Genomic DNA, 25,515 nt, shown 5'->3' on the forward strand with positions numbered 1-25,515 from the left:
GCCATTTAGAAATGGTTTGCTTTGAAATAGCCTTCCCCTGCAGCAAATGCCACCAGCAGTTGTTCAGATTTCCTTTGATGTTTAGTCCTGTCCAAGTAGAATCTAACTTGTCTGTGCACATCTAAGGAATGCAGTATCCATTCCCCTTTATTCTGTGGATTGGGAAAGAAAGTTGGCAAATGAATGGACTGATTAAGAGCCACACTGGATACCACCTTGGGCATGAAGGATGGATTGGTTATGAGGGACACCCTGTCTACATGAAAGATGATGAAAGGCTCCACTGCCATAATGGCCTGTAATTCAGAGACCCTTCAAGCTGAAGTGATTGCTAAAGGGAAAGCTTTATTCCAAGAAAGACATTTTAAGTCTGCAGTAGCAGCTGGCTCGAAAGGAGGTAGAGTGAGTTTCTCCAAGACAAAATTAAGGTCCCAGGCTGGGGTTGGAGCTCTCCTGGGTGGTCTCAAATTTTTGGCACATCTGAGGAACTGCTTGAGCAGTGGATGAGAGAAGAGGGGGATGCTGTCTTATAATGAGCTGAAATGGCTGAGGTGTGGATTTTAATGGAGGAAAAAAACAGGCCCTTGTGAAGCATCTCGATTAAGTGTTGTAAAATCTGAGGTAAATTGTGCGCTGCTGTGCTCATCCCTTGAGACTGGTTCCAGGAACAGACTATTTTCCATTTTCAGCATAAGATTTTCTAGTACTAGGCTTCCTTACCTCTAAAATGATATCCATTACAGGTTTGCTGAGGGATGGTAAAGGAGAGATTAAGTAATTAGCCAGGTTGCAAGTTCAGTGTTAGAAGCTGAGGGTGTAGAATCTGGTTCTCCTGCCGAGACAGCAGGGAAGGAGTCTGAGGCAGGTGCCATGGAGGTAACTGTGACACACTGCACAGGAGGGGATACCAGTGTTGGAGCGGCCAGTCTGGAGCAAATCAAAATCATCCTTGGTTTGTCCTGTTCGATTTTTAGTAGTACTTTGGAGAGCAGAGGCAGAGGGGGGAAGGCATAGACCGATAGGTTTTTCCAGCTGAAAGACAGAGCATCCACTTTCCTGGCTTGTTTGTGGGGAGTTCTTGTGCAAAATTTGTCCAACTGGTAGTTCCGGGGAGAGGCAAACAGGACTGTATCTGGGCTCCCCCATTTGCTTGTCAACATGCTGAAAATCCTTGGTTCCAGTTTCCACTCGTGTGGGTCCATGAGGTTTCTGCTTAGTCCGTCTGTCAGTGTATTTAATTTTCCTGGCAGGAATTGGGCTTGTGGGTGCACTTGGTAGCTCAAGGCTGTGTTCCACAATGCCATGGCTAGTCTGCAGAGGGGGTAAGAATGTGTACCCCCCATGCTTGTTTATGTACCACATAACAGTGGTGTTGTCCGTCTTAACCATTAGTTGTCCTGGAAGAATGTGGTCCTTGAAGGCTGTCAGAGTAGTCTGTACAGCTAACATTTCTTTTTGATGATATGCAGGTGCATTTGACTTGGGTTCCATTTGCCCTGAATGCACTTCCCTGCCAGGTGAGTCCCCCATGCATAGTCTGATACATTTGTTAAGGTTTGGGTGGCAGGGGATGGTGTGAAAGGTAGTCCCTTGTTTTGGTGGCAGGCCTCTGCCCACCAGAGGAACTCTACACATAGGCAAGGTATGATAGGAATCATTGTTTCCAGGTCTTGAGAATGTTGACACCATAGGCTTTTTAGATACCATTGTAGTTTTCTCATATGCAGTCTTGCATATGGAATTAGAAGAATGCAAGAGGCTATGAACCCCAAGGCTTGCAGTATTTGTCTTGCAGATAGTAGGGTTTTTGTGGCCACTTGTTTGAAGTAGGTTGTCAAATGAATTTGTTTCTCTGGCGTGAGGTAAGCCATCTGGGAAGTTGTATTCAAGCTTACTCCCAGGAATATAATTTGTTGACAGGGTACCAGGTGTGATTTTTTTTCGTTTATGGTGTACCCCAGACAAGTTAGAACCCTTTGTACAGAAGCCAGATGATTCAAAAGTATGTCCTGGCTTTCTGCCTGAATTAGACAAGCATTCAGGTATGGGTATATTTGAATATTTCTTTGCCTTCAAAATGCAATAACTGGAGCTAGGCACTTTGTGAATACCCTGGGTGCAGTAGATCGGTATCTTCGGCAAGATTCCCAGATTGGGATGTGCAGGTATGCTTCTTTTAAATCTAGTGTTGCCAACCAGGCATCTTTGCCTAGCATAGGAAGTAATTGGTGAAGAGTCAGCATCTTGACTTTTGGAATCTCCATAAAGGTGTTTAGAGTAGACAGGTCCAGGATAGGACGTCATGAATTGTCTTTTCTGGGTACCAGGAAAAGTCTCGGGTAGAAACATTGTCCCTTTTCCTCTTCTGGCACCAGGTGAATAGCCCCCATGATTGAGAGAGAAAGTATTTGTTTTTGGGCCTCTGTCCACTGATTTGGGAGTAGGTCTGGCCACCCACTTGGTGTTGGCAACGTGTGGAAGTGAAATCTGTATCCCTGGGACACTATATTTAAAACCCATTTGTCCTCGGTAATGATCCTATTCTTTGCATGAAGAGCAATCTTTCCCCCCAAAGGGGCAGTCAGTTGATAAGTGCTTGGAAATTTTAAAAGGAAGTCATGGAGACAGTTTACCATAGGGGGAGTCTTATTATTCCCAGCTTTGGAAGTGGAGGTCCCCCACTTTCTGTGTGTCCCCTGGGACTGAAACCTGGGGTTTTTGCCGTGTCTGGGTTTGGCTTGAGAAGACCTGGAAGGGTCTGGAAAGGACCAATTCTTAGAGGGCCAGTGCCTACTAAATCTAGGAGGCTGAACTTGTAAAAAATATTTAATAGTTTGCATAGATTTAGCTTTATCTTCCATCTTTATCTTCCTCAGCCTTGTTGCCAAACAGGCGGTCCTGATTTAAAGGAGCATCCAACAATTTAGCTTTAACATGATCAGGCAAAGATTGCTCCTTAAGCCAAGCATGCCTTCTGAGCACAGACCCAGTAACAGCAGCCCTGCAAGAGGCCTCTAATGAATCAAAACCACATTGCAAAGTATGTTTTCCAACTTGTTCAGCAGAATGCGTTAAATCCTGTAATTCTTTATTTTCCACACAGTCAGGAATCAACATAATTTTCTGTTTAAGCAGTTCAATAACATGTTGCTGATACTGATACTTTAACATATGAAACTGACAGTTTAAAGCCCTGATGGCCAAGGTTGCAGAAGTGTAAACCTTCTTACCCATCTATCCAGCGCCCTGAAGCTTCTATCCGAAGGGGTAGGATTTTTAGCAGTAGAAGCCTTAACGCCCTTGGGCCCCTGTGAAATAGTCTCTGGATCTGCAATAGGATTTTTAAAAAGGAACTTGTGGGACTCAGGGACCTTGTAGTATCTGTCAGTTTTTTTGGGAGCAGGAGGCAGGGAATCAAGGGCCAAACTAGATGCCGAAAAAGCATCAATAATGTTTAGTACAGGAGGAATAGCTAAAGGCATATGCTGAGGTAGGAGAAGGAAATCCCCAAGCCTCTTTTTTGAATCAGAAACATCCTGGCTTTCCCAGTGGAAATGCTCCCTTAGAGTATGTAAGGTTTCCCCAAAAGAAAAAAATCCTCAGGAGGGGAAGCAGAGGGAATGCAGTCCTCTGCATCAGAATCTTCATAAGCAGATAAGGGCAAATCCAGATTATCAGAAGAATCAATCAGAAAAAAACAGAGTCCTGATCAGAAGATTCATAATCAACTTCAGTCCTAGGCCTCTTAGAAGGGGGGGGGGAGTTGGCTACCCCTGATTAGAGTCATTAGATCTTCAACCATTCTTATCATTTGTTTTTTAGGCATAGAGACCTGAGCATGTGGCCTGAGCATCGGTTTTTAGGCATGGATCGAGATTTAGGCCAAAGTAAAGGAGGCGGCGTCTGTTTAATATGCAAGTCCGTAGGCCTGAATACACCCTCAGAAGCCGGTGCCTGCACAGCAGCTCTGGACCCATCCAAGGTAAAGACATCCGTGGGTTCCATAGTTGAAGCATCTCGTGGCATACCGGAGTCCGAATGGGTCTCAGTAGAGGCCTGCGAATCAGATGTAGCGGGTATCAGGGGCTGCGAAAGCACCTCACTGAGTACCGGCAAACTGGTGACTGGCTTAGGCGAAGCGTCATCTGCAGTTTTGGACCTCGGCGTCATGTCTCTGTCTTTATCTTTGCATTTTTTCAGAATCCTGGCAGTCGGACGGCTAACAGACGACATTTCTGGATAATTAAACAGAGAACCAAAATATTTAGAGATGAAAATATACAGACGATGGATAGTGCACTGATTAAATAAAGCACAAAACCGACAGCAAGGTATGTCGTGGTCAGGGCCTAGGCAAGGAATACAGTACGAATGAAAATCTTTATGAGGTATTTGCTTTCCACAAGCAATGCATTTATTAACTTTTAATGACATTGGTAAGGAGCAAGAAAAAGTTTCCCAAATGGGGTACTTAGCTTTTAGTTGAAGACTTCGGTTCTGAAACTCGAAGACAAAAATTTCAGGAGTCAGCCGACCAGCACTTGCGAACTGCTTCTGCTTCGGGCACCACGCAGCAAGAAAGACTGATGTAATGGCATTGGCTGCATGTTTTATACCCCTGAGGACCTGACATCATGGAAGAAGGGGCAGCAACTGACGCAGGACCCAAGACTTTGTTAATCAGGCTGACTGAGGGCAACCTGCAAGCAGATTACCCAAATGTAATGACTGTAACAGTGAAACACGATAACATCAACATAAGACCTGGTACTAGACGTAGAGTGTTATACAAGACTGCAATGATACCTGAACACACATGCATGAGATTCATGGATGACGGAGACAGTAGGTGAACTGTACATTACTACACAGAATGCAGGTGTACACATTATACCCCAAGTGGGGGGAAATATCTGTGATGTGTACAAAGCATATGGGACTGATGGGTTGGCTACCTGACCCATATACAGTTGCAGATGGTATATTTGCAGTCTACAGCTAATACAGTTTTATACTTTCCTGCAGCAGCGTACCTCAGAGTATGGATGCATATAGCTAAACATCAATGGTTAACATTAGACAATCCTGATATACACCATATACCTTGGGTGTTCCTATTATAATTTCAGATCATAGTGTAGAACAAATATCATAATGCATATCTCTTGTAGTACAGCTGTACATGTACAGTTTAGCAGAACACTCTCTCTTATCTAACTCTGAGTCACTTAGTAGTATCCATTGTGTTTTCAGTTCAGGGCAGATGTGATACTGAATTTCATGAACAACATCCCCAAAATACACACATACTGCCCAACACAGCTTTCTTTATTATGGGTGACTTCATGGATTTACTAATTATTGTCAAGTCTTTATTGCAAAAAAAGTTCTATCATGAAGGTGTTACACATCTGCAATTCCACAGTCAATGCAGTAGAAACTTTATTTTCTTAACATTAGCAGGTTTATTGCTTTCATCTTTATTGCAGTATATGTGGCATTACTCACCTATTTCGGTCCAGGTCTATGACCACGTTCATTGCAGTACAATCAAAAGAGTATATACCTAATGGCAGTCATTATTTTTACTCTTTCTTGCTTATATGCCTATAGATTGCAAGATACATATGTATTCACCACACTCATGGTGCAACCTGACCAGGTGCCCTGCATGGGCCTCTAGGTTGCAAGCTCTCTCCTCTTCAGCCGTAGGAAGAGAAGCACATCGTTATGTGTACCTATCACACATTCAGACTAGGTATTGGTAAAACAATGCTGACAATACTTACAAACTCGTGGGGCATTCCCATTTCTAGTACCCTGGACCCAGGTGTCCAGAAGTCCTTTTTTCCATCACTTCAGATCATCATAATGATGACAGACCTGCACAACTGTGTGGGAGATGGCTGTAGCACTGGTGAGATCACGTGCCAGCCGGTCCCAGGCTTCTGACATGTACTCTGATCCCTGGTACTGGCCCTGCAGCAGCCAGATGTCATGGTCTTTAACAAGGAGCCCAACCATTACCTTGGACTCCAGAATGCCCCACCGCCAAGCCTGGAAGCATGCACCATCTCCAACACTTGCCATAATTCCTGCATGGGTCAATCTCCACAGGTTCTGCTGTTTTCCCATCCGTTGCACTTAAATAAGACTTTTCCCACCCTTTACCACCATTGGGCAATTTTTAAAAATACAGCTTATTGCTTAGCATCACTCAAACTCACTGAGCTTAGCGGAGTAGAGCTTAAACTGGCAATGCTTAGTGCGCAAACCAGCTTAGCTGAGCAGTGCTTAAACTGGAATTGCTTAGCTGAGCTTTGCCCTGCTTAGCAATGGGCAAACCAGCTAAGCACTCCTAAAGCATGCCTTGTTTAAGCAGTGCTTGGCAAGGCTTAGTTGTGCTTAGCAGAGCTTAGCTGAGTGCAGCAAAGCTGGATTCAAAAATACATTTCATAAATGTCTATTTGCAATATACAATAATAATATGTCTGTGCATATGTACAATATTCAAGCAAGCATTTACAAGTACTTTTCATAATGTGTATTTGCAACATACATGCTTAATAACCTGTCTGTGTAGCCATACACATAATCAAGGATTTAATAGTACTTCTCATAAATGTGTATTTGCAAATTAAATTTAATAACCTGCCTGTGTAATCCAACAAAATGTAAATCAGGATTTACAATAATTCTCATAATATGTGTATTTGCAAAATAAGCTGTTTGTGTATTCAAACCCTACACCTACTGCACATAAGGCTGTCACTCTAACTACTTGGCTACATAGGCATGTGGGATACTGCTATACTTTTACATATATATCTCTTCATTCAGTTTAAGCACTGCTGAGCACCGCTGCATACCGTGCAAACCTGTGCAGCTATGCTTAAACTTGACCATTCCATTCATAATTAAATGCATCCGGTTCCTATTTTTGGATGTCTGGTATGTGTCCATTGCTGTGTGCTGCAATGCGCAAACACAGAAAAAATAAAAAACAAATATTGTCACTTTAATACATTTGCCTACATTGATATCCAGCACTTGGACAGTGTAGGGGGTGTGTTACTCATCTCCAGACACAGTAACACACCACCTACACTGATTCATTAACTGTGTTACACGGCTCTCCCTCAGAAACGTACTTTCATTAATATGCATGGCACGCTACCGAGGGGGTTTCACATACACGGCCATGGTGCCTTGCTTTTAGTCTTTACACTATGCCTACATGAATTTTATTAAATCCCCAGGAAATATATATATATATATATATATATATATATATATATATATATATATATACTGGAACCAAAAAAAAGAAACCAAGAATACAAAATACATGGGTAACCTTGAGTCCAAAAGAGCACCACGAAAAAAATCCTTAACGCAAGTTTTATTTTCTACAAAAGGCAAGCGTTTTCACCACAATAGTTAAAGTAGCTTCATCAGAGATAAAAAAACTGGCAAAACAACCAGGTTTTAAATAAAAATACAGGAAGTGACTCCAAAAACACATCACGTCCTTGTAACATTCAACATACACTTTTCAAAGCATAAAAAACCAGATGAAACAAATAGTCAGACTAGCGGGAAACAGTGGAAGCACAATAATATTAAAATATATATATATGTATGTATGTGTGTGTGTATATATATATATATATATATATATATATATATATATATATGTGTGTATGTATGTATGTATATATATATATATATATATATATATATATATATATATATATATATATATATATATGTATATGTTAGATTTTATGAATATAAATCTGAAATTAATTATGTTGTAAATATGCTGAAAGAAAAGGCTTGCTTAAATGCAGAAACAGAGTTTACTAATATGTGATCAGCAGTCATACTAAATGACCATGGCTTGGAAAAGGAATCTGCTGAATGGACATTCTTCCCTTACAGACTCAAAACAGGATGTATGCAAAAACAACAATGCAAAATCTGCTTTTAAAGAACAATGACATGTTATTCTGCATGGAAAAACAGGATAACAGATGTTTTTTATACAAAGACCCAAATAAAATACAGGATGTTCACACTGTCAGAAAAGCTGATCTCTGACAATGTGTTTTCTCAAAAATATGTTTTTCTTCATAAAAAACAGGATATGCTTATCAGCATTGGTACAAGAACATATGGTCATATACACAGATCCAAATAGAATACAGACAATGTGTTTCCTCAAAAATATGTTTTTCTACATGGACATCAGGACACTGTTACAGGATATTCACACTGTCAGAAAAGCTGGTCTCTTACAAGACATTGTTAAACAAGGAAGCTTAGTATTGTTTCTACAGGACTAAAACTGTATATAAACAGCTGTATAAATCCAGCTATGTGGGAGAGGTTTGGTAGGGACACAAGTCCCAAGGTAAATGTTATATCTCTCACATCATCTGTACTATATGAGAAGTAAAGTTAGAACAGTACTTTTAAGCTGCAACGTTTGTCCAGTTTTATTTATTATAAAAGTTATTGGTTACTGCTCTTAAAGACAAGTGCTGCAAAGTATATTCTCTCATCAGTGTATATTCTGCAAGTTTCTGTATGCAACAGACTGTGAATGCAAATATAACTAGACTTTGAATCTTAGCAAGAATCCATCCAGGCAAGAAGCAAGCAGTAAGCAGAGACATCTCAAAATATATTTTTTCAATGGCGAGGCAGCTGAGTGACTAGCACCATATAATTTTTCAATGGCAAGCTAGCCTGCACTTGAACCTACAATCTGCATTCAAACACAGGAGGAGTGATGGTAAGCCCTGCAGAGGGTCACTTCAGTTAAATTGCAGTAACTAACATTTGTACGTATGTGTAAATCCTAAACAGAAGTATTCCAGTTTATGCAGCTTGCAGTAGTAAAGTTTTTTTAGACGTCTACAATTCAGAGTGAGACTAGTTCAAGAAATTCGCAGTGCCATAAATTCTTCAAGAAAAGGGGGATATCCACTAGCCCATCAGTCCACTGCCTGTTGTGCTTTCCCAGCTTCTCAAGTGACTTTGAAAAATTTCCAGCCATCTGCAATAGCAGCCTGATCACCTGTTTTCTTGCTAACTGGTAAGACTTTTTTCTGTGTCACATATTTAGTGTGGATGATGTTAAAACAGTTTGTATATTCTTAAGAGAGGTTTTATATTCTTAAGACAGTTTGTATATTCATATATAGTTTCTGTATTCCTAGACAGGTTGTATATTACTAGATAGTATGGATATTATTTATAATTCATGCAGGAGTAAACCAAACTTTAGTAAATTACTATGTTGGTATACACAGCACATTAGTAAATGTAAAACCTTATTAGGGCAGGTTCATAGTAAGGCATTATGCAAATGTATTACAATATTTGACTGGTATCTCAAAGAAAACCATGTGAAATATGACAAATGTTTATTGTGTGCTTCAACAAAAACTGCATTTTGTGTATTATGTCATAAAATAATATTGCATCATATTGCGAAAGAAATAGACTGTAAAGACAGATCTGAAGAATTAACTAAGGGTAAAGTGTTTCCATTACATTCTGATGTTGAACAGTTATTTCCTGTCACCACATGTGAGTCAGATCATTTACTGATAAAACCCCTAGTACATTTTGTTACAAAGGAATGTAGTAAACTTCTAAAAGACAGACACAATGAGTTCAGGAAGCTTAGACAAGTTATACACACATCTTTTCAAAAGTGCATAGGAGTTTCAAATTCAGCAGAACAGCTTACTAAAGAATGTCAGAAAGACCATACAACATTCCAGAAAATTCAACAGAAGTTGCAGGATAAAGGAAATAAATTAGCTGAACTGACAAAGACTAAAAACTTCCTACATACACAGTTAATCTGTGCAAAAGAAATATATTTTATAATATGTTTATGTTTTGAAAATGGTTAAACAGACATGGTAGGATGGTAGGATCTGATGTCTGGACAAATCATTCTTAAATGTTTTACTTTCATTCAGTTAAAGCAAGACATCTATCAGTACTACAGTAAAGTAAAGCATATGAATGCCATTCATTAGCATAGTCAAAAGGTAAACAAAACTGTTCTAGTGCATTATAATATATAAAATTAAATAAAAATAGATGAGTAAAAATTTAAAGTCACAAGACTGACATGCTTGTATAAAGATATACATATACAAGACAGACATGCATGTGTGTTCTTTTCATCTAGAGTACATCTGTTACAAGACACAAAAGCAAAAGGCAGACATTAGCAAATATAAATAATATAAATATAAATGTGTTGGTTAAACTAATATCTATTTTGTTTTTTACAATTTGTTTATAATTATATAGTAACACCAAACAGTTAAAGTTCTGAATTTTAAAAAGAAAATCACAGATGATATTAGTCAAACAGTTTTTGTAAAATTAATGGCAAGACAGTTAAAAAGTTAAATAAAAAAAAATACTGAAATCCATGTAAGGTAATTGTAAAATAATGTCTATTTATGTTGTATAAATGCATAGTTATGCAAATCACAATCACATTAAAGGAAAAATGCTAAAAAAATTAACTATAGTTTACAGAGTATGAAATGTGAGCTCTGACCTTCCTAGACTAGATGAATAGTTACAGGAAATGCTGGAAAGATAAGATAAACAACAAGACTGATTGCCAGGCAAGTAGCTTGATTTTTCCTAAAGCATCATTGTTATTAAAACATACTTATAAAATGTTTACAGGCAACACTATTTAGTAATTGTAATAAAATGCCACAATTGTGCATAGATGTCACTGATAATCTGTTTGCAAGTAAATGTTAAAAGAGAAGAAAAAACCTCAGTTGCATCAAGTACAGCCAGCAAATGGGCTATAGTATATATACAGTTCAAATCAATTGTGCAGGAGGGTGTAAATACCTACTAGAGGTAGAGGTAGTAAACAGCAAAAGCTTTAGAAAAAATTATCAAATCAGACAGGGGTCTATAATAATGTATAACCATAGTCTTAGGCTGATACACATTCTATTCTGACAGCATAGGGCAGGTAAACAGTGCTGAAGTACTACAGGGAGGGTACTTTCTCAGTTTTACACTGACTGTATAAGAGGGAGGGGCACTTTCTCAGTTTTACACTGACTGTATAAACAGACTGTGACAAGGGTCTGAAATAAAGCTACATAAAAATAAATAATAAGGGTCTAAAATAAAGCTACAAGAAAAAATATCTCATTCCTTCTTGACAATACTCTTTTATGGGGAGGGAAAAACAGGTATTAGTGTATTAGAAATACTGGTAAACTGGATTAAACCTGACAGGATAAGATATTTTACAAGTTGTTAATAAGCTATCATAATGGTTAAACAAGAGATGATTTAAAATTGTTTTATTAAAGCTATACAAGAGAGAATAAAGATATGCAAAATACATATGTTTCTAATAGCAAGAATGGTCACTATTTTCAATATGTTTTTGGCAAAACAATGTTGGTATAAAAAAGCATGAATATTTTTAATTGTTGAGTATGTAGTTTAAAATAACAGGACATATGGATTTGGTGTCAATTCCACTAGATATTTCTAAAGAGACAAACATTTTCCAAGATTTTGCTTAATATTAATGTTATTAAATTTGTAAGATTAGACTAAATGTACTTTATAGTCATTGTATGTACAAATGCAGAAGAATTCAGTACAAATTAAATAAATGTCTAGTAATAAATATGTGTGAAAAAACATGTTTTAAAAAAAGTGGGTCCAGGATACCTACTAGATTGAAATGCATGAACAGCAAACAGTCTATGTAAATACATACTGTACAGGATACATCATAATAAGTTCAAAAGTAATTTGTCAAGTTGTAATATCATTGGTTTTACCCCAGTAAAATAACTGCTTTCAAATATTTATTATCTAAGCCCAGTTCAGTACTTTATCAAGATGTTAATGGGCAGTTCAAAGACATGACCACAATGTTATGGTTAAAATGACATTGAAATTGTGTGTTTTCAGCAGTGTATAAATGCTTGCAGTAGCACATGGTTACTGTCTCTTATAGTTAATTCAACAGTTGCAAAGAGTTAATGAAACAGTTCTAAGTCATAAATTAAATTCTGTGATTGCAAAAGAATAAATTGATCAAGTTAAAAAAAAAATAACATTAAAGCAGACACAGCTCATAACTGATAAAATATTTTCACAGAATGGTCTGCAAAAGAAAAAGTTGTTAAATACATTCAGTTTTGGTAGTAATACTTTAATATCATTGTATTAACTATGTAAAATTGCATTTTGATTTGTTGTATCAAACTAAAGGTTTGTTTCTTAATGTGTTTTCTATATAAAATGTTTTGAGTATGTTTAAAAACAGAGGGAATTGTTAGATTTTATGAATATAAATCTGAAATTAATTATGTTGTAAATATGCTGAAAGAAAAGGCTTGCTTAAATGCAGAAACAGAGTTTACTAATATGTGATCAGCAGTCATACTAAATGACCATGGCTTGGAAAAGGAATTTGCTGAATGGACATTCTTCCCTTACAGACTCAAAACAGGATGTATGCAAGAACAACAATGCAAAATCTGCTTTTAAAGAACAATGGCATGTTATTCTGCATGGAAAAACAGGATAACAGATGTTTTTTATACAAATATCCAAATAAAATACAGGATGTTCACACTGTCAGAAAAGCTGATCTCTGACAATGTGTTTTCTCAAAAATATGTTTTTCTTCATAAAAAACAGGATATGCTTATCAGCATTGGTACAAGAACATATGGTCATATACACAGATCCAAATAGAATACAGACAATGTGTTTCCTCAAAAATATGTTTTTCTACATGGACATCAGGACACTGTTACAGGATATTCACACTGTCAGAAAAGCTGGTCTCTTACAAGACATTGTTAAACAAGGAAGCTTAGTATTGTTTCTACAGGACTAAAACTGTATATAAACAGCTGTATAAATCCAGCTATGTGGGAGAGGTTTGGTAGGGACACAAGTCCCAAGGTAAATGTTATATCTCTCATATCATCTGTACTATATGAGAAGTAAAGTTGGAACAGTACTTTTAAGCTGCAACGTTTGTCCAGTTTTATTTATTATAAAAGTTATTGGTTACTGCTCTTAAAGACAAGTGCTGCAAAGTATATTCTCTCATCAGTGTATATTCTGCAAGTTTCTGTATGCAACAGACTGTGAATGCAAATATAACTAGACTTTGAATTTTAGCAGAATCCAGCCAGCAAGACAGAGTGTCATAAGAACACTGCAGATCCATCACACCAAGCAAGTAAGCAAGTAAATCTCAAAATATTTTTTCAGTATATATATTATATATATGTATATATATTATATATATATATACATATATATATATATATATATATATATATATATATATGTATATTTATATATATATATATATATATATATATATATATATAGGTGTGTGTGCATATATATATATATATATATATATATATATATATATATATATATATATATATATATATATATAAACAAACATGTTTTATTGTCTTCAGTCTTTTACTGTATATATATTTTCTCCCATTTTCCTCAAAGTATTTTAAAGAGAGTAGAACATTTCATAAAAATGCATCATTAATGAGCTGTTCACTTACGGTCTGGCTTTTCTTTAAAATTATTCTTTTGTTCTGTTCTGTTCACCCCCTCCTTGTCATTCACTTGCAGTTCAGCGTTATCTTCTTTAAGTAGCACTAACAATGCCTCTGGGGGGATTTTGTAACCTACACATTAGAAAAAAAAAAAAAAAAATATATATATATATATATATATATATATATATATATATGTTATTCTTCAAAAAAAAACAAAACTCACTGCTGTGCACAATTTAGTTTAATTTAAGATTAAAACATGTCCTCTCAGTCTTCCACAGTTCCATACTTGAGCATGTTTACCAAAAGCACTACGAAGTACAACAATATGAAATGTTTAATTTGTTCAGGAGTAGCAGAATTTCAATTTTGAACATATTATTCACATCCTGAGATATATTAAATACATTTTAGAGAAGTTATTTTCTTCTAGCAATGATTACTGCTTCACTTAAACTTATAATAACAAAGAATTTTTTATTTAAAAAAAAAGCTGTATATTCAAAGTGTTTAAACATTTTTGCTAATTAATGAGGCAAATTCATCTGTCTTCTTGATAAGGAACCTTTTTATCGTAATTTGCAAACTGCATGACTAGTTGTATTTGTGTGAAAAAAGCAGATATTCAGAGTGTCTAAAATATATCAACATTTCTTATATTGCCTATGTTTAGAATGTCATATGCCCAGTCTACTAGATCCAGCTGAGGAAAAACTGAACTCCAGAATGCTGCTGTCTGTACTTAGTTTTAGAACCTTGTAATGTGCATCTCATAGAAACCCTATCTTACTGAGCTGACAGCACCTTATTATAGCCCAAAGGTAAGTTATTCTTTGAGGTCATACAGGTATGGAAAATGGGTATACAAAGTTACAATTTTCTGTTGTAACTGCAGTTCAGTGACAACAGATTACATCTGAAATATCCAATTAAACATAACTGAACACAGACATGACAGAGACCCATAAAAATATACAGGATATCTGGTATCTGAAAGGAGACTGCACAATGGGTAAAGGATTACAGTTTTATATAAAAAGAACCAAAAGGCAAAAGCTAGCGTGATATAAAGAATAAGAGTGTGCAATAGTGAAAGAAAACAAACTTTAAAGTGTTAATTACCCATTGTAACCCCCTAAAACAAAGTACATGATATTACAAATAGCAGGGATATCCCTCAAGATTGTATAGGTTCAGGTGTGGAAAGATGTTGGTATTCCGAGGGCCAGCTGAAAAATGAGGCAGTGCAGAGATGTCTTTATCTAAACTCAGTGTGCAGGTTTCTGAATTGTCTGGTTTCTATTTTTTCTACTTAGTTCCAGCGTCCAGAGTTTATTCCTTTGTTTATATTACACTTGTGGCTTTTATGCTTCTCATGTATCCTTGTAGGTTTTCTCCAGGTCAATCAGCTTCCTCCACCAACAAATAATATTCTGGGGTCTTTTGGCAGTTGTTAGTAAAGTTATTACAAAAATCTGGAAATTGAACTCAGTTCATATGTTCAAAGAATGTTTAAACTTAACAGCAATACTATGTCCAACTGAAAAAGAAGTAATCAGAATAAGATCTATAAATCATACCAAGACCTTTAATGGTTGGAATAGCCTTATAAGGTTGCTACTGATATATCAAGTTAACATGTTAATTGTGTAATATTACCTTTATGATTCAAGCTATTCCTAACATTGTATAACAGTATGTGGCATTCAATTTCTTCCTTTTTGTCTATATATTTAAATATGTTATATTAACAAAAAAAATTCTTAAAAAAACACTTTGGTTGAACTGCATCCTATAAACTGCCCACTTGATTAATGTAAATGACAGGATTGTAGACTGAGGCACCAGGATGAACTTTTCCTTTTTTCCTGTATTTGGATGGATTGCATTGTGCATTAACTTTGTGTGTGTGTGTGTGTGTGTGTGTGTATTATATAAGAATATATATATATATATATATATATATATATATATATATATATATAAATATATACATATATGTATATGTATATGACACATACACATATACATACATAAATACAAGAAAACTGGTCCACAGTGACTGGTTCCCTTACTCAGATAGCAAATAAACACACAAGACATCTCGGCATAGCATTTTAATAAGGTACTCATAACTCTCAGAATAAAGACAACTGCTGAAGATCGGACAAGACTTACCTACTGAAACTAAGGTTTCATAGTTCTCTAACATCACTTCCTTATGAAGCTCCTTGTCTTGTTTTGTTAACATCTTCATCTCCTCTGCTGAGAAAGTAACAGCAACATCCTCAAAGGATTCTGGAGCCTGTAAAAGACACACGGTGCAGTTCATCTTTTCTTTTACTGCAGTTGGTATAAAATATGCTATTTTCCTGTAGTGCATTCAATGTAAATTGTGTTATTTTTTCAGCAGGGTTGCACTGGCATTTGTTACCAGAAGTGCAGTTAAAACAGTAAAACTAATCCGTCATTAACAAGTGCAAATTTCCTTTCCACAATTATGCAAGTAACAAAGCCTTCATTTTAGAGTTGAAAACTGTCCCTTGTGGTTCTCTCTCTCTCCTCTACACACATTAAGGTCAGCAGTAGGAGGGCACAGAGTTCCAGTTAAAGACCATGTTTAGAAAAAGACTTGGTGACCTAATACAGGGAACAGGAAAACAGGAAGCAAAGAGGGAAGGTTTGAAAGATGGAAAGAAAAAGTGGAATCACAGCTGAGTAGGAATAAAAACTTAGGGATAAGATGGAGAAGGCATGGGGCTGTGAGATAGTTGTAGAAGCTACTGGAAAACAGCTGCACAGTAATCGGAGGATGACAATCCATGGAGGATTACTTAAGAAATATACACAAAATGGCCCAAGATGGCAGACAAGATGTAGCAGGAACAAGATATCCACTCTGTGGTAGTGGAGAAAAGTACATTTGTATACGCACCATAAATGAAGATGTTAAGAGTGTATTCACTGCTGCAGTCCTAACCATTGGGGTTATCCATGCTGTGCTAGCCCTCAGTCAATCCGAATACCAGAGTCAAGGTTTTATGCGTCGGCTGCTGTCACTTGCTGGGTGATGTCAGGTCATCTGAGCTATAAAGGAGAGCAAGTGATGCTATTACCTCAGTTTTTCTTGCCTTAACCAACCAAAGAAGTCCAATTTTAATAATTAGTAGTAGTCCTGGATTCAGAGACACCCATAGAAATATCTCTCTCTCTCTCTAAGGACAGCAGATATCAGGGGGAAAGAGGGAGGGAAAGCCTGACTGCAGCAGTGAATACACTTGAACATCTCCATTTACGGTGATTGTACACAACTGTACTATGTTCTTTGTGTTTCACTGCTGCAGTGCTAACCATTGGGAAGATTCCCAAAGCTGAGGAAAGGGGAAACGTTGATAGAAACTTAAGATGGGTGAGCATGCCCTGCAGAGGCAAACGGGTAATGTTTGGTGAAGGTGTTGACAGAAGTACATGCGGCAGCTTCCAGGATTGTTCTTGGTGGGTACCCCTCTAAGGAATGCTGTGGAAGTACAGGTTGCCCTAGTGGAATGGGTTCTGATGGTCCTAGGGGGTGGTTTTCCATGCAAAGAGTAGCAAAAATTCGATTCAGTGTGCTATCCATTTGGAAATGGTCTGTTTGGATATTTGTTTCCCCTGTGCCCCTTGTTTTAAACCTGACCAAGAGCTGGTCAGTTTTCCTGAATGTCTTTGTATGATCCAGATGAAATCTGAGTTGCCTGTTCACATCCAAATAATGCAGTATCCTTTCCCCCTTGTTCTGAGGGTTAGGGAAGAAGGTGGGCAGGGGGAATGGCCTTGTTGAGGACAACATCCAAAACCACCTCTGGCATGAAGGAGGGCTTGGTTCTCAGGGAGACCCTGTCTGCATGATAAATGGCTCAATGGCCATCAAAGCTTGATGACACTCTCCTGGCTGAAGTAATAGCCAGGAGAAAAGCAGTCTTCCAAAAGAGGTACTTTAATTCTGAGGATGCTGCAGGCTCGAAGGGAGGCAGAGTAAGCTTTTCTAAAACATAGCTCAGGTCCCAGGCTGGAGCACGGATCTTTATGGAGAAGGAGAGACCCTTATTAAGAATCGCAGCACGATAATCTAGAATAAGAGGAATGGAGGGCAGATGCAGGTCTGCCCTCTTGGACTGGCTTTTCCATTTTCCAGTGTAAGATTTTCTGGTGCTGGGCCTTCTGGCTTCTGTGATGATGTCAAGGACTTGCTTGTTTAGCATAGTTTCCTTGTTGGTCATGGTAGAATAAGCCATGCTGAGAGCTTGAGTGTCTGAAGGTCTAGGTGCAGCATTGTTCCCCCCAGGATAGCAGGTGAGGTATCAGAGGTAGCTGCCGGGGGGCTGGTGAGATAGGCTGCGCAACAGTGGGTACCAATGCTGTCTGGGCCAATCTGGGCAATGAATATTGCTCTTGGTTTTTCTTCCCTTATCTTGATTAATACTTTTGGAATGAGAGGTAGAGGTGGGAATGCATACATAAAAAGGGAAGGTCAGGGCATCGACCTTCCAGGCCAGGTGATGGTACTCCCTGGTGCAGAACTTCTGCACTTGGTGATTTAAATGATAGGCAAAGAGGTCTACCTGGGGGGTCCCCCATGTGTGGGTAATTTGCAGAAAAATGTCTCTGTGGATTTGTCATTTGTGTGGGTACAGCAGGTTTCTGCTTAGGTGGTCTGCTAGGGTGTTGTTGATGCCTGGTAGGTATTGGGCTATAATATGTAGTCCCATGCATGAGGCTGCTAGCCACAGGTTCATGGCTAGTCTGCACAGGGGGTAAGATCGAGTCCCTCCCTGTTTGATGTACCACATGACTGTGGTGCTGTTTGTTTTTATGAGAAGAACCCCTGGTTTGACGTAGGATTTGAAGGATGCCAGAGAGTTTTGCACTGCTATTATTTCCTTTTGGCTGATGTGCAAGGGTAGTATTTGTGCATCCCAGAGACCTTGGGCACATCTGCCTTCTAGGTGGGCACCCCAAGCTATGTCCAAAGCATCTGTAGTTATGGTCTGGTCTGATGGACGGAGGGAGAATGGAAGTCCCTTATTCAGAATACAGGCCTGGGCCCACCAGAGAAACTCTGATCTTATGCAAGGGATCACAGGCAGGGAGGTGTCTAGAGGTTGTGAGTGCTGGCACCATAGGTTCTTTAGGTACCACTGAATTTTCCTCATGTGTCATCTGACCAGAGGCACCAGGAGGATGCATGAGGCCATGTACCCTAGAGCTTGCAGGAATTTCCTTGCAGAAAGCTGGGTTTGGGAGGCCAGAGTAGTGAAGTATTTTGGTAGGAAACTGTTTTTCTTGGGATAGAAAAGCCATTTGCTGTTCTGTGTCCAATAAGGCACCCAGAAATATGATTTTTCCTGGTAGGTATCTGTTTTGAGTTCCTTTTGTTGATAGTGAACCCCAGAGAGGCGAGTAGGGTTTTTACAAATGAGAGGTGCTGCAGGAGCAGTTCCTTGCAGTCTGCCTGGATGAGATAATCGTCCAGGTAAGGGTAAATCTGTACACCGTTTAGCCTGCAAAATGCAATGGCAGGAGCTAGAAATTTGGTGAATACCCTCGGAGCAATAGATAAGCCAAAGGGCAAAGCAGAGAATTGAAAGTGTGATGATCCTGCTCTGAAGTGCAGGGATTTTCTGCACGATTCCCTTACTGGGATGTGCAGTTAAGCATCCTTTAGGTCTAAGGTGACCATCCAAGCTTCGTTTGGCAGCACTGGTAGAAGTTGTTGTAAGTTAAGCATTTTGAATTTTGGGATTACCAGTAAGGTATTGAGAAAGGATAGGTCCAGGATGGGAGACAAAGTCAAGTCCCCTCTTTCCTGGGAACAAGGAATAGTTTGGAATAGAATCCTTTTGTAACTTGCTCTGGAGGTACAGGTTCTACTGCCCCTGGGGATATTAGTTTATACACTTATTTTAGTGCTTCTGCCCACTGGTTTGGAGGTAGGTCTGGGTACCCTCTTGGAGGTGGTAGTTCTTGGAAATTGAATTTGTACCCCTGAGAAATTATTTTTAAGACCCATTGATCTTTTGTTATAGAGTTCCAATTTTCTCTACATAGAGATAGCTTTTCTCCTAGCTTTTGGTGTGGTGGTGGCAGGCAGACATGGGAAAGGTAGTCACAGAGTTGTTTCCTTACAGGGTTGCTTTTGAACTCCCTGCTCTAGTGTTTGGGGGGGGGGGGCATTGTTTAGTTCTTTGCTGGCCCTGAGTTTGAGTCCTGGTGGGTCTGTCCCTATGGGTTTTACCCTGTGACTGCCTGTTTGGTGCAGGAAAGGACCAGTGGTTAGAGGGAAAATGTCTGATGAACCTAGGAGGTTGTACTTGAAGGAAATCTTTACCAGTCTGCATCGATTTTGCTTTGTCTGCCATCTTTTTAAGTACCTCTTCAGTTTTCTGTCCGAACAAGTGTTTTTTGTCAAGAGGTGCATCCATAATTTTAGCATTGACATGATCAGGGAGAGGTTGTTCCTTCAACCATGCATGCCTTCTGATAACAGATCCTGTCACTGCTGCCTTGCTAGAAGTTCTAGGGTGCCAAACCCACAGTGCAAGGAGTGCTTTGCCACCTGAGATAAAGAGTGCAGTAATTCTGCTATCTCTTTATTTTTGGCAAAATCTGGTAAAGCAGAAATTTTCTGTTTCGAAAGTTCCAAAGTGTGCTGTTGATATTTTAACATATGGAACGGACAGTTGACAGCCCTTATAGTTAAAGTTGCGGAGGTATATACTTTTTACCCCATCTGTCCAGGGCCCTGGATTCTTTGTGTGAGGGGAGTAGGATTCTTTGCAGAGGTAGCCTTAACTCCCTAAAGTCCCTGAGTAATCACCTCTGGATCTGCTATAGGATTTCTGTAGAGGAATTTATGTAAGTCAGGTACCTTGTAGTACTTGTCAGATTTTCCGGAGGCAGGTGGAAGGGTGTCAGGGGTAAGGCTGGATTCTTGGTTAACATCATCTACCACCTCTGAGATGGGTGGGAAGGCCAGAGGCCTATGCTGGGGTAGGTACAGAAACTCTTAGTCCTTTCTTGGATTGAGGGAAATCCATTGATTCCCATTGGAAGTGTTCCCGGAGGGTGTGGAAGATTTCCAAAAGGAAAAGTCATCTGGAGGTGATGCAGAAGGAATATATTGTTCTGCATCAGAGTCTTCATAGGCAGTAAGAGGATTTTCCTCTTCAAAAAGATCCCTCAGAGTCTAAATCCAATTGGATATTTGGAGAAGGTTCCCTTCTCCTTTTGGCTGGAGTGGCCTGATTACCTCAGATGAAAGTGATGAGATCCTCTGCAACTTTAAGCATTCTAGTTTGAGGAGGAGGAGGAGTGGAATGGAGACTTCTTGCTGTTTTCTTTGGAGTGGCCCTAAGTCTGGTCTGAAGTGTATCCGTCTGTGCTGTCGGTGTGTTAGTCGGAAGAGAGGGCAAAGGCCTTGAAGTGAAATCCGAAGTGCGAGCTGTATCCTCAGAAGCCAGTGCCGGCTTAGTGGCTCTAGACCCAACTGAGGCAGAGACAGCTGAAGGCTCGTTAGATGATGCAGACATCTGCGGCATACAGGACTCTGAAAGGGTCTCAGTACAGGCCTGCAAAGTAATTGAGTCGGGCATCAGGGCCTGCGAAAGCACCTCACTGAATTCGGAAGACCTGACAACCCGTTTAGCAGTGGTGTCATTGGAAGGCTTGACCTTATGCGGTCTGTCTCTATTCTTATCTTTACTTTTTTCAGAAGATCTGTGGTTTGCTGACTGATGGATGCCAACCTGGTTATAGGAGATGGAAGATGAAAATAACTGGCTACAAACAGAGCTCTATGACGGATAGTTCTAGTTTTAAAGAGGGCACAGAACAGACAGCAGTGTACATTGTGATAAGGGCCTAAACAAGTGAAGCGGTACGAATGAAGTCTCAGTGTGGTATTTGCTTTCCACAGGCGAGACAGTTGTTGACTTTTTCAGACATCGGTTAGTGCAAGAAAAAGGAAGGATTCCCAATGGGGTACTTAACTTTAGACGTTTTCAGCTGAAATTCGAAATCTGGAAACAGCTGACCAGCACTGTTGTGAATTTCTTCTGCTAGGGTCTCCACGGCAAGAAAGACTGAGGTAACGGCGTCGCCTGCTCTCCTTTATAGCTTGGATGACCTGATGTCACCTAGCAAGTGACAGAAGCTGACGCACAAAACTTTGACTCTGGTATTTGGACCAACTGAGGGCTACCACAGCATGGATAACCTCAATGGTTAGGACTGCAGCAGTGAAACACGAAGGACATCTGATTGGTGGAATTAATAAAATGGCTACAGAACAGTAGGGCAAATTAATTTAATGGCCAGTGGTGCAGAAAAGAATGGAAAGTGGCCAAAGGACAGAGGAGGCATGAGAGCAGCTGGGTTAGAATATGAATAACAGCTGTTGGAGAGATAACCCAAAACCAATCATTTGCCAGTGCCTAATGTTACCTGCATTTGTGCAGGACTCAGCAGTATGCAGCAGGGTAAGACGAGAGGCATACAGAATTACAATGCAGCAAGGCTTAGACAAAACTGTGGTCTAAAATATATTCAAAGAGGAATAGTCTGCCCAGATCAAGGGTTATATCAGTTATATTTACGTTTGCTTCTGTTACAGCTGGTGGACCAGGTAGATGTAAAAGACACTAAAGCACTTACTGAAAAGAGCAGAGAAAGATAGTATAACACCAGATTGGGTCTCTCCTGAAAACAGGCTCCTAGCCTTGTAGGAATATCTTGGGTCAACAAATGATATATAAACAAAAAAAAAAAAAAAAAACAAAACAAGCAAAAAAAGTGATGCAACAAAAGAAGGGAGAACAGCTATTTTGCAGTTTGGATATTGGTTAATTTAACAATAATCCACTACATGGGTGTGAGTAATGCAGGATTTACCCACAGATGGCACATTTGGTCAAGAGGGTGAAGCCTGAGTGATTAAACAAAGCCAGGCATGGATAAATCCTGTGCTACTCATGCCCTGTCAAGTGTTGCTATTACACAGTGTAAGAAAAATGTCTTAATTATTATTTATAAAATTATCTGTGCTCTTCCATCTGCTTCTGGTAGTCTGGGACAGCCAATATATGAACTGCATATACTCTGTAAATGCACAGTTAATTGCTGACTTTTTTAGTTTGTTGTTGCATCTCTTGTGGAAACTATTAATGGTGCACTTATGATATTTGCATGTAGTTTTCTGACATGTCATTGAGAAATAGTCACTATATAAAAGAAGATGTCGGTTTTGTGAGGCAAGTGACTTTATTTAGTTATTTTTTATCAGGTTGCAGGATATGTCATGCAGCTACTTAGGGGTACTTCTGGCCCTTGAAACTGAGCTTTTTTAAATGTGAAACAGAACACCTCAAATTCTTCTCAAAAGCAACATTTAATACACAATAAAAAAAGCAGCTAAGCATTTTGTCCTTTGTAAGTGAACCTGGGAGTTTCTCAAAACTGTCATTCAATGAATTTTGACACATTTTTGTAGTGCCTTATTTAAGAATAAAGCATAATTACTTAAAGTGTTTATACAGTATCATTTTTATGGTGCATTTGGTTTATTTGTAGTTGTATTTTTAAAATTACATCAGACATTATGAACTTTATTATTGTGGGCTGTATGATCATGTGGTTCTAGAGATGTTTAAATGTGTGAAAACTCATTAAAGAGCAGTTTTAAGAAAGTCCACGGTTCATTTACAAAGGATGACGGTGCTTAGCTGCTTTTCTATCATATAATACATGTTGTTCTTGTGAAGAACTAGAGGTCTTCCACTTCACGTTGTGATTCTTGTTGGCCTCTATCTTGTTCTCTGGTTACCGGGTAGTTTTTTTTTAATGCACTGCAATGTTATGCACTATGGAGCTTACCACTGAGGGAGCAGTGGTGCAGTGGATAGCGTTGTCTTCTCACAGTGAGAGGTTCCCCAGTTTGATTCTTGGCTGGGATACCTTCTGTGTGGAGTCTGCATGTCCTCCCTGTATTTGTATGGGTTTGCTCCAGGTGCTCTGGTTTCCTTCCACATTCCAAAAGACATGCAGTAGGTAGACTGGACACTCTAAATTGGCCATAGATGTGAGTGTGTAGTGTGGATGAACTACCATGGCACAGCTAGTCACACTGTGGTATAAACCTTGTCTCTAGATGATTGTTATTGTTGAAGTGACACCCTGACCCCATGTGCAAAAATGGGAAAAAGGGTGATATGGATGGATGGAAATATTTTTACTTCTTAAAGTGCTGAGTAGTGTCACAGAGAAAGTGAACTTACTAAACTATCTCCTGTGGGGAACGTTCAATTTACAATGAGCTTGCTGATTAGCTTATCCAATCAGCATGCACATTTTGAAATGTTCATGTTCCTTTACGTACAATTACCATTACAGCACCTGCATAAATGCTCTGCAAGCAACAAAACCTGAAGCAGAAAAAGGCATGCCAGTAGATTTTTATGAATGTGACTTCCTTTTCTTTCCAGTTAGAAACAGGACCATATTTGTTTATTCATGTGTACTATCATGAAGCTAGCTCCAAGTACAAACCAAACAAACAATCACGTCATGAACTAGTTGGCTTGATGGCCTACAGGCATATATTTCTGTTCTGTTTCTCATAAAATTTGTGGTTTTCTGGCATAGTGTAAAGGACTGAAATCACTAAATAATTACAGGCATTTGAGTTTCAGACTTCATATCTTTTGGAAAAATGCATGCTAAAGCATAACCTCTTACTCCCAAAGAAACTGACCAAGTTAAGTATGCAGAATCTGCCTTTGTCGGACCTGAACTGGTTTGGGTTGATGTCTCCATTTATTAATTTAATAATCCTTTCCACAACCTTGTAGATGAGGCTGGTCATGCTTATGAGTCTATAATTACCTGGGTCACTGACATCCCACCTCTCTGCATGGGGATGACAGTTGGTACTCTCCATTCATCAGGCACAAAGTTTGTTTGAAGGCTAATATTGAATAGACCCAGTAGGGTGTCTCAAAAAATATGGTCCCGGTTTGTAACTGGACAGAAAAGGAGATCATGTTATTCATAAAAATCTACTGCCATTTCTTTCCTGCTAACAGATTAGTGCAGAAAGCGGTCATAGTAACCATTCAGGCATGCACCTGAGGAAGTGGGTTTGGCATAATGGCTAAGGTTGCCACCTCACAGACACAAGGTACGGGGTTCATTTCTGGCTAGAAGTTGTTGGCTAGGCTTAAAATAGCCCTTAAGTGCAGTTAGCTTAGTATTTACCTATGAACCTATAGGACTATACAGGCAGCACAGTATATTATCTGGCCCCAGTGAAATGGGTTCATGGTCTTGGTCAGTGCATTGAGGACTTGCTCTTGGGGAATTTTTGGAGGGTGTAGATATGGGTATGTGATGTGGAAATATAGGAGGGGAGAGGGAGTGAAGTTTGAGCTAAATTTTCCACTTGTAGATTGGCTATGTTTTCTGAGTTACATTATGTGATGCCATTTAAAGACAGCTTTCTGCGGTACTGGGAATTGTTTCTGAGGTTTCTAACAGTGTCAAAGAAGGTTTTTGTGGTTATACTTCACCTGGGTAGTTATACTTACCTCGCACATGGCTTTTGTTGAGTTGTAGAGTCTCCCGTTACATAGCAGGAGTCTTTTTAGCATTATGAAATTTAAATTTATTTTTGCATTCAGTGAGTTTTTTTTTTTTTTTTATTATCCAGCCTGTTTATATCTGGGCTCCACCACTTAGTTTTATTCTTACGTTTTGTACTGCATTTTCTTTGGAGGGAGACAGGTGTGTCTATGCAGCTATTTAGATATGCACTAAATTTCAAATATTGAAAGATGGGATAAACAAG

At 38.8% G+C, this 25,515-nt stretch overlaps 1 protein-coding gene across 1 annotated transcript in view; it reads right to left on the bottom strand.

Annotated features, from left to right (window-relative positions):
- The window catches only part of LOC122813876 (zinc finger protein 271-like), a 313,716-nt gene that overhangs the window by 95,802 nt on the left and 192,399 nt on the right, over window positions 1-25,515 (bottom strand). Inside the window, exons 4-5 of the mRNA XM_044086417.1 lie at window positions 15,816-15,942; window positions 13,641-13,766 (exon numbers count right to left, since the gene is read on the bottom strand). Coding sequence (XP_043942352.1) covers window positions 13,641-13,766; window positions 15,816-15,942 — 253 coding nt within the window. The remainder of the gene's footprint in view (window positions 1-13,640; window positions 13,767-15,815; window positions 15,943-25,515) is intronic.

This window comes from Protopterus annectens, chromosome 10.part0 (assembly GCF_019279795.1).
Source record: "Protopterus annectens isolate FY-2018-M chromosome 10.part0, PAN1.0, whole genome shotgun sequence".
Classification (NCBI taxonomy): Eukaryota; Metazoa; Chordata; order Ceratodontiformes; family Protopteridae; genus Protopterus; species Protopterus annectens.